This window comes from Panicum virgatum, chromosome 7N, assembly GCF_016808335.1.
Source record: "Panicum virgatum strain AP13 chromosome 7N, P.virgatum_v5, whole genome shotgun sequence".
Lineage (NCBI taxonomy): Eukaryota > Viridiplantae > Streptophyta > Magnoliopsida > Poales > Poaceae > Panicum > Panicum virgatum.
Genome location: NC_053151.1, coordinates 9,760,181 through 9,770,656, shown reverse-complemented (window position 1 = coordinate 9,770,656; position 10,476 = coordinate 9,760,181). Strand labels below are relative to the sequence as shown.

Sequence of the window (10,476 nt, the reverse complement as noted above, 5' to 3'; positions counted from 1 at the left end):
CGCCACCCCATTACACTAGGGATTGTGGCAGGGCGAGGCCGCCTGACCATGGCAGGGCACCCTCAACGGGCGTGCCGTCCTCAGGTCAGAAGCCACGTAGGGAAGCACGTGCGGAACCGATACGGACGGATAGGTGGGGAGACGACCGCCCAACCCCGACCGGTCCTGACGACTATCCCGACTGACCGGGATGGGACAACAGCAAGACAACCCGTCGCCCAAGAAAACTAACCAGACAGAGCTTCTCCACTCCTGACCGATCGGGCGGGGCCTGCCGACTGACAAAGATGAAGGACCTCCCAGCGGACCAAGATATCACGATAGAAATATGTAAATCAGGGGCCCACCTTGAAGTATAAAAGGCAGAGCCCCTCACGTAGGAAAAGGAGAGTTCGAAAAATAACAGTCCACTGCTTAAAGACTTGTAAGCTCCCCTCTAACTTTGAACACCTGGGCTCAAGTAATAGAGCAAGAAAACCACCTCCATACTGAATGTAGGATATTTTCTGGCTCGAATCAGTCCAAATTCTCGAGTCATTATGTGCTAGATCATTCCGCACTACCAATCGAATAGTTTGCTGGTCGGCCATATTCGGAGCCGACACATTCACATGTCGACACAACTCTCTCTGCTGCCCACCTGTCAGTCATCTCGCTCGCTCATCTCCGATTCCACCGCAATCTCCATCTGCGCCGGCGCCATGCGTCTCGGCCGCCGGGCGATCTTCCCCCTCGTCCGCACCACCACCACCACGACGTCGGCCGCGTCTTCACCCCCGGCGTTGCTGAGTGTCGGCCACGTGCTGCGCGAGCGGCGGCGCTTCACGGAGGCGGACGTGGCGGCGTACGCGGCGGTCAGCGGCGACCGCAACCCGGTGCACCTCGACGACGCCGTCGCTCGGGAGCTGGGCGGGTTCCAGCGCCGCCGCGTCGTGCACGGGATGCTCGTGGCCTCCCTCTTCCCTTCCATCATCGCCGCCCGCTTCGTACGTGCGCTCCTTCCTTGCTCTTTTCTACCCGGCATTTTGTCGAGCAGCACGTGAGCGTGGAGACTCACAGCGTGCCTTGGCCTGATGCTTTGTTGGTGCAGCCTGGCGCGGTGTATGCGAGCCAGACCCTCAAGTTTGCCTCGCCGGTGTACGTCGGAGATGAGGTGGTCGCTCGAGTTCAGGCACTCCACATCAGGACCACGACGGCGAACAGCACCACGGCAAGCCGATACGTGTATGTGCTACGATGCAGCCTTGCTCGCACCTTTGCCTTAATCGTAACTTCAGCCTAACCTAGTTATGCGCAGGGTCAAGTTCGCGACCAAATGCTTCACAGATGAAGAGGAGGGCTCTCTTGCGATCGAAGGGGAAGCCATGGCTGTCCTACCCACACTGGAGCTCAGCTCTGATTCAACTACCAAGTAGTAATAAAAAGGTGACGAATGCTGTTGCTTAATTGTAGTACTAGTACAAGTTGCACAATGCACAAGCTATGTTGCAAATCAGAACATCTTGTGCTGCCCTTCAGAAATTTTTTGTATCCTACATGAAAATCCCTCTCCTCACTAACGCTGCTTATGGTGTACACTGGAATGTGTGTGAATTGAGCTTATTATAGCAGTCACACTTTTTGCAAGGACAGTGAAGTAAACCTGTTGCTTTCTCTATGAATCCAGGTGAGTGTGTTTAGTGGGCCAATCACCAGCGCCTGTCTTATCTTATATTATCATGTCTGTTAACTGCTGGCTACTCTCTACTGCCATTTAATCAGGGGCTTCCACAAACTTCTAGCATATATCTTTTGCAATTTATCAACGAGGCTGAGAGTATGTGAGTTCTTTCATAAATAGAACATGAACATCTTACCATATAGGTAATATATAATCAACTTGTGCCGCCCATGGAAGTGATGGGATCTGAGGAAGAACAGCGCCAAATCAATACATTTGTGTTGTTTTATTCACTTTTGAATCTTTCCTATTCCTTTTATACTACTTATGACACTAGGAAACTAATTATAATCTATAACTTCAATGAAATTGGTTGCCTGATGACAATTAGCAGAAGCAACCTTATTTAACTGAATCCATTTACTCAACAGTATGCAATCCTGTCAAGCAAAAAAAAAAAATCATTTGTATCAAATGCTGTTGCCAGATGGAATAATGCTGTCACTGAAATTTGGAAAGTGATAGCGTAAATTCTTTATTTCAGCTAGTTCACAACTTAACATGCCTATTCCTAAATAAACTCTCAATCTCATGTTTGACACTGCTCGATGACATCTATTCTGCCAAGAGGCAACACGGATTACTTTCTGATATGACATTGCCTTCTTGTTTATAGTTAGAATTTTTCAGTGTTGTTTCAATCTTGAAGTATATTTCTCTATATCGTTTTAAAGTTATTAGCGGAGAAAATGTTAATATTTAGTTGCCACTGGCTCGGTTATTGGCCTTTGCTGGTGCTGACTTAGCATTTCTATTCCTATTATTGTAAGTGCAAATATTTCACTCCAGTACCCTACCAAGATATTTGAAGACAAATGTTGTGTGTTGACCTTTCTTTTTCTTCTTTCTTCTTTCCAAAAAATCAAGGAACAGGCTGATCTTTAATTCGTTAAAGCCCTTGCCACAACAGGCTTACTTCCCTCGGATGTATGCGCACTAGATCCCCTGCTATAGTGATATTGGATTTTTCAACTAGACCCCCCAAAAAATCGTTTTTTCTGACATTTAGAAATTATGCTAATATTTTTGTCGTGACAGCTAATGTCATTCTTTTCGACCATATCATGGTTTGCTTTGGATCACTAAGTGTTTGTGTTGGAGTAGATCACCAAGTATTAGGTACATTTTATATGCAAGAAGCAGAGTCAAGCATGCCTGGACCAAATATCATTTACCAATCCCACAGATCCTGAAAGTGACGATATTTTAAATTTGGAACTGGGCAGGTTATCAATTTAACTCCCTGTGCCCCAAATTTGCTCTAGGCGGGAAACCTACCAGGGGTGGACCACCCATACATATCAAATATCTTGGGTCCTGATTCTAATAATTTCTGGTCTCTATGTTGCAGTCTCCCCCCATCTCTCACTACTATACTTATCTCCCTATTGTATACTGTGGAAATCTACAGACTACACACTACAGTTTAATGGTGTTAGAAATGAGGGAGAGTTTCACCCCTCTGTCACTTTAGAAATAATGGTTTTCCTAGTAGGGAAATTCCTTGAGCTTTGTCACTTCCTCAAGAGCCTTGGTAGGTCATTTGTGGAGAAGTGAGTATTAGTCTTACGGAAATGCATAAAACATGGCTATTTCCTTGACAGCCTTATTTATATATCGGAACATAAGGGTGACAATTGTGTTTACGTATGTCAACAAGGACGGTTCCATGATGAATCATGGGTACATGTCGACAGTTGAATCATCGATACCAGCAAGCTTCATTCAAATTGTCAACAGTGTAACTGGCTTCTCAGCTGTAGAATTGTTAATATGTGTTAAGTGTGTCCTGACTCAGTATTTGGATCTGATATTAAGGAGCTTGCCTCTGCTCTCGACTTTCGTAATCCTGATACCCTCATAGATGTCATTTCAGATGTTTTTAGGCATCTATTCTTACAATTGGCAAAAAGGGGTACCTGGTTTGCAGATTTCTATTAAAATAATATTATTTGCAAAAATTTCACTTGGATCAGTTTATCTGAAAGTGCTGCGCTCTGAGCCAACATAAACTAACATTGTGGAATAAAGGATGGGGATGTTACCATGGAATGTGAATATTGGAACTGCGCCCTATTTAGTTTAACTTCACTTCAAGCATTTTGGAGTCTGGACAAATCTCTAGACCTTGTAGAAAATTGAAGTAGGTTTTCAAATTTCAATTAGTAAAAGGTTTTTGACAACTGTAGCTTTTTATTGATGCAAGAACATCGCAGGAGTTTAAGCACCTGTCATCCTGATTTAAGAACGAGTAAAGATACTGAGCCGTCTTGATTTGGGCTAATAATAACACCCAAGCATATTAGTATAGTTACATATTAATGAAGTGGATAATCTTCGCCACCATGTCTTCGCCTGTCAGGATATTTGTACTTGTTGTGCCATCCTCCAGCCATCTTATGGTCCCAATCAATGATTGATGGAAGGTTTGGAATTGCTCGTGTTAATGGATGTATGGCATATGGTTAGCAAATTGATTGGAGCTTGTAGGCTGACATCCAAACAATAACAAAATGCTAAGAATTTGTTCCTGTCTGTTATATGGTTTGGTGCGCAAGGCTGACCTCACCACCATTAAAAACACGGTAGACCAGACCATGCATGCTCGATTAGTTGGTGTAATCAAGCATCAATCCAGCATACTCATTACCTTCGATTCTGTCTGACCTCCGGCTGTTGCCTGTCTTTGCCTGTTCTGGGTATGTCTAATTTCGGTCCTGATCAACTAGGGGAAACCCACAGTATGTATACACTAATTCTAGTTAATTGTTTATCTATCCCATGTAATTTGCGGTTATACGGTGCTGAATGCTGGCCTATAAAAAGGCGACATGTCCAGCAACTGAGTGTAGCAGAGATGTGGATGTTGCGGTGGTTTTGCGGGCACACAAGGAGGGATAGAGTCCGGAACGAAGTTATTTGGAAAAGGGTAGGGGTGGCACCAATTGAGGAGAAACTTATCCAACATCATCAGCTGAGATGGTTTGGACATATCCAATGGAGGCCTCCTGAGGCGCCGGTGCGTAGTGGGGTGCTAAAGCGTGTCGATAAGGTAAAGAGGGGTAGAGGTAGACCTAAACTGACTTGAGACGAGTCAGTTAGGAGAGACCTTAAAGATTGGGATATCCCTGAGGAGGTAGCTTTGGATAGGAGCGCTTGGAGACTAGCTATCAACGTGCCTGAATCGTGACCTTTGTGTTTTTTGGGTTTCATCTTTAGCCTACCCAACTAGCTTGGGATAAAAGACTATGTTGTTGTGGTTGTATCCCATGTAATTTGCTCTATTTATTAATTATGTGTGTGTGTGGCAACACTGCATGTTATTTGATGAACAGTTCTGAAGCCTAGAGTTGCTGCTGGATGGCTGCTGGACATTTGGAATGGATGGGCAACCGAGATCCTTGTAATCTTGAGCCTCACGCAGGAGGTTATCTTGCTCTTCTTCTCTGGGATCCGCGGGCGTCAAGGCCGCAGTCCCAAAAGGCTCCTTCTCTGGCTGGCATACCAGCTGGCCGACAGCACTGCGATCTATGCCCTTGGCAACCTCTCCCTTAGCAGCACCCCGCGCCAGCACCGGCTTATCGCCTTCTGAGCGCCATTCTTGCTGCTGCACCTTGCTGGCCCGGACAACATCACGGCATACTCCTTTGAGGATAACAAGCTGTGGAAGCGCCATCTTCTGACTCTTGTCGTGCAGGTCCTGGGAGCCGGGTACGTCGTCCACAAGCATATTGCCGGCAGTGGGATCTTGTTCTCTCTAGGCGCAACCTTGATGACCATCGTTGTGGTTGCCAAGTTTTGTGAGAAGGCATGGGCTCTCAGGTGTGCTGATTTCAGCATCATCCGGGAGTCTGTGGAGGCGGAGGACACAGAGCAACAAGGCAAATGCTATCTTTACCTTGAGGATGAACCACCTCAAGGGGGTTTCAAAGGGAAGGTAGTCGATAAGGAGGAATTCCTGATGCGGCGTGCACACGCTGTGTTTCGCGTCTGCAAATCCGCCATGGTGGATTCCTCGGAGAATCCAGGTACCTACTTGGTTGGCATACTTACATACCTTAAGAAGAATGAGATGGGGTATATGTGGACACTGACGGAGATGGAGCTGTCGCTGATTTATGACATCCTCTACACCAAGGCGCCGGTGCTCCACACTCTACCTGGCTACTTCATCCGTGTTGTTCGCCGCTCGCTGTGGTTGCTTCCTTTCTGCTGTTCCTGTTCTATGGCAGGGAGGGAAACAGAAGCACGGATGTCACTATCACTTATGTTTTGTTGGGTAGTGCCTTCCTCATGGAGATGACATCGCTGCTGAGCGCACTATGGTCTACCTGGACATTCTCCTTTCTATGTGCAACGCGGTGGAGTGGTCTTCGGCATGCAGCTTTGTGTTTGGAGAGGTGAAACAAACTTCGTCGAATGGTCCTTTCTCTTCGACGGCTTGCCCACAGCACAAGAATCGCTGGCTTCTTCAGGCTATCAAGGAGGTGGTCAGGCACCATGGCGCAGTACAACCAGGGTTTACCTAACCGGTGGGAACCGGTCCGGTTCTGGTTTGGGCCGGTACCAAACTGGCCCAAATTCAAAATTTAAATTTAAATTCAAAAAAATGAAAAAATTCCAAAAAATTTATAAAAATACTTCAAGGTGCGACGAATCTAATGGTGTCAAATTTTCTCAAAAATTCGTTCATTTAGTATAGTTTGCGGGGATTTGAAGTTAAACAAAAAAATGTGCATACAAAAGTATACAAATACAATGTAAAAGTAGTACAAAAGAAGGTTGAAGGGTTCATTTAGACTAAAATATGTTATACAAACATTTATTTAGTATACTTTGCGGGCATTTGAATTTAAACCAAAAAAGAAAAAAAAATTGAATTTGACCGGTTACCAGGCAAACCGACCGGTTACCAGTCAAACCGGCCGGTATACCGGTCTAATCGGCCGGTATACCGGTACGAACCGGTTGAACTGCGTCATTTGAATTCAAATTTGAATTCCACCGGTTCCGACCGGTAACCGGCCAAACCGGACCAGTATACCGGTACCGGAGTCCGGCGATTACCGGTCACCGGTCGGATATTAAAACCCTGAGTACAACATGTTGGAGATGTGCACACTGCACAACAAGGCCTGGAAGGTTGGCAGGGATCCTGGGCTATAGCATGCCTGCTGTTGGTGTTCCAGATGACCTCTGTTACTAACCTTGGAGAATTGAGAAGATGAATATTAATCTGTAGAGGTGGCCATGTACTTATAGAGATCCATATGGGAATATAAAGAGTCTCAAGAATATAAAGAGACTCATAGGAATATAGAGAGCCTTAACACCCCCCTTCAAACTCAAGGTGAAAGTGGAGGATCTGAAGCATTGAGTTTGAGTAGGTGAAGCCGGTGCTACTCTCGAGTTTGTGCTTTAGTAAAGAAATATGCTAACTGCAGCTCAGAAGGCACATACTGTAGAGCAATGGTTTTTTTTTTGACAATGAGACCGAGTAAAGAAGGCATCAACTCCAATATGCTTTGTAAGTTCATGCTTGACAGGATCATTGGCAATTTGTATAGCTCCTGTATTATCACAAAGAAGAGGTGTGAGGGCTTCACATGGAATACCAAAATCAGCCAACAACCATCGAAACCATACAATCTCTAAAGTAGTAGTAGCCAATGCTCGAAGTTCTGCCTCTGTACTAGAAGAGATACATCTGCTTGCTTCTTAGATTTCCATGCAAGAGGAGATGAGCCAAGAAGAATGCAGTAGCCTGTGATGGAACGACGATCCGTTGGGTCACTGGCCCAAGTGGAGTCCAAGTAAGCATGAAGCTGAAGCGGACTATCATGAGCATAGAACAAACACTGAGATGAGGTTCCCCTTAAGTATCTCAGCACACGAAGTAAATGTCCAAAATGAACGGAGGTAGGAGCACTCACAAACTGACTCAGAATATGGACAGCATGAGCAATATCGGGTCTGCTGACAGTATCTGAAAGTTCTTTGTGGTTGTATTGCACCTGCTTCTGGCCCATTCATCAATCTCATATCATCTGCACTCGTCCATGCAACCAACCAACTATCGTACCACATCCGCTCAGGCAACAAATTACATTGATACATACCTTACCTTTTACAATTACTATGTCTGTTCAGCATGCTTACCCTAATCTAAAATATACGATTCAAGTCATTAAAGTTTATGCAAGCAACCAAATAGAGGTGGGTCTAGGAGGGCTCCAGCCCTCTGGACCCCTACAAACAATGGAGCACCCCCCCCTCCCACCTTCATTTTTGAGGAGAAATGAGGAGGAAGAAGAGGAGGAAGAAGAAACGAAGGGAGAGGAGCTTCGCCACTGCAACCAAACATAGTTATACTACTGACACCTTGCTTTATCACCATGGCAAACACATTCGAATCAGCTTGCTTGCTGGAGATTTGATAAAGTTGTGAAAAGAAACCAGACCGTACCGGAGAGGTAATAGCCGAACACACTCTATTTCTGAAGCGTCCCCTCATGAGAGAAGACTTAAAAGTGATACAATATCAGTCCCAGGAGGCTGATAACACTTTTATTACATCAGATGGTACATCACCGTACAACTCTACGCGGAAGTGGGCAGTGAAGCGCCACTATCGCGAGGATAACAACTAACACCCACACAACGATATTAACTATGAAGAGGGGGTCATTAGAGTCTTGCGCCATACGGAACTTCCTGCGGGTGACCCTATCCACAGGCAAAGTTGGGTGTAGGACGGGACCTCTACTCAACGTCTTCGGGAACGAAGTCTGGATCTTCCTCTGTAAAAATTAAGAATGAGGTGAGTGCAAACGTACTCAGCAAGTCCAACCACACCCACAGAGGGGTATAAACAGAATATAATGCACTGAGTGCATAGGAGTTGAATTCAAATTTCATTTAAATTCAAATAGTTGAGTTTGAGTTTGAAAATAGAAAAGAGAATAGAAAACAGAAAACCCAATCAGGCCCAGCTTTCCTTACCCGCAACCCAGTCCGGCCCAGCAGTCCCTGGCCCGTTCCTTTCTCCTTCTCTCCTTTCCCCGTCGGCCCAGCCCAGCATCGCAGCAGCCCGCGCGCGCCCCGTCCCTCTGACGATCTGGGCCTGCAAGTCCGTGTCCCCGCTCTCGCCCGTGCGCCCGTGCTCTCGCCACGCTCTGCCACTGACACTGCGACCCCACGCGTCAGTGCTTTCCCCTTCCTCCGCCCGCGATCTCCACCCGAGCTCTCTGCTCCGCTCCGCTCACCCCGCTGCCCTATGGGCCACCCCAAAACCGCAGGACCCACTGACCAGCTACACTCGCGCCCTCACCTTCTAGAAGCGCCACCCTAGAGCCAGGGATCGCGCCGAGCGGTTGCGCGATCCGCTTTCCCCGCGCAGATCACGACCGCGATCACCGTAGCCTTCCCCAGCGCGCACGCCCTCCCATGATCACCGGCCTCCTCTTTAATTGGCCACTGTGACCCCGCCCTATGCCCTACCGCCACGCTGCAGCCGTCACCGAACCCCCAGCACCGTCGCCCGCGCCCCGCCTCTCTTGCTGCACTCCCGGGCCCGCCTGTCATCACCTTCCTTTCTCCCTCCCCGCATCCGAGCGTCTCTGCTCCGCCCCGCTCTATCCGCTCCTCTGCGCCGTGGACCAAGCCGCGCCACCTGACCCTGCAAGGTCCACCGGCCAGCACTGCCCGCGCCGTCACCTTCTAGAAGAGCCATCCCGAGCAACTGTGATCGCGCAAGCCATTGCAAGCGATCCGTTCCCCTCGCAGAGCCGCGCCCGAGATCGCCGCCGTGATCCTCGCGATCACCTTCCCGGGTACGCATGCCACGATCATCGCCCAGCCTTCTTTTAACGCCTCACACTCCCCTCTGTGCCCGCACTCGCCACTCTCGCAGCCCCAGACTCGAACCCTGGCGCCCCGCATCACCTCGCCGGTGCAGGGCCTCTGCGCCACCGTGGCTCCGCCGCCTCGCTACTCCCTGGCCCCGGCCAAACCACGCAATAGCTCCGCCTCGACACCAGGAAGCTTCCCGAGCCCACTGTCCCCGCTCTCGGTCCTCGCCCGTGCCGGATTGTTCTCGGAATCCGCCGCTACCGGTAAGCTGTTTCCCGAGCAATTGCTCACAGCCGACGATTACCGGACCTCCCTGACCCCCATGGCACCTCCGCAGGACCGCCGTGACTTGACCCGTGGAGTCCTGAAGCCCAGAGAAGCCCTGCGTCGACCTAGCCGCCAAGCCTCGTTGTGTGACGACGCCGGATCTCAACGCCGACGCCCCTGCACGCCGTCACAGCTCGCATCCGAGCCTAGGTGAGCATCGCCCCAGCCTCCTCGGTCGTTTGCGCTGGTCACTTTCGCCCATGGCGCACCCTAGGTGCCCAGGCATCACACGCCGGCGTTCCCACCGCCGCGCACGCCACTGCTCTGCCGTAGCGGACGCACTGTAGGCTCGCACTGCCCCGCATGACCCCTGCACACGCTTGCGCGTGCCTTGCGCAAGTTCCTCAGCACTTTTGCACACGCGCCAAACCCCCAGAACGGTCAGCACGCGCACGCCGGTGATGCGTCGCCGTGCAGAGCCGCCCCTCGCCGTGGCGAGTCCCGTCCGAGCCCTGAACACCCGTTCTGAGCGCCCAAGTGGATCACGCACGAGGCGCTGATCACGCCTGACCCAAACCCGAGTCGAAACGACCCCCGGAGCACCGATTTCGGTGAGCTCCGGTGAGCCCTGCGCCGCG

At 49.1% G+C, this 10,476-nt stretch overlaps 1 protein-coding gene and 1 pseudogene across 1 annotated transcript; both read left to right on the top strand.

The window, feature by feature from the left end:
• The first annotated feature begins 592 nt into the window (after window positions 1–592).
• Window positions 593–1,688, top strand: LOC120683987 ((R)-specific enoyl-CoA hydratase-like). Its single transcript, XM_039966072.1, has 3 exons — window positions 593–986; window positions 1,091–1,224; window positions 1,298–1,688. The coding sequence occupies exons 1-3, from the start codon at window positions 612–614 to the stop codon at window positions 1,413–1,415; spliced, it is 627 nt and encodes a 208-aa protein (XP_039822006.1). The 5' UTR covers window positions 593–611; the 3' UTR covers window positions 1,416–1,688.
• A 1,711-nt stretch (window positions 1,689–3,399) lies between these two features.
• On the top strand, window positions 3,400–10,171 carry LOC120680920 (annotated as a pseudogene).
• The last annotated feature ends 305 nt before the right edge of the window (window positions 10,172–10,476 follow it).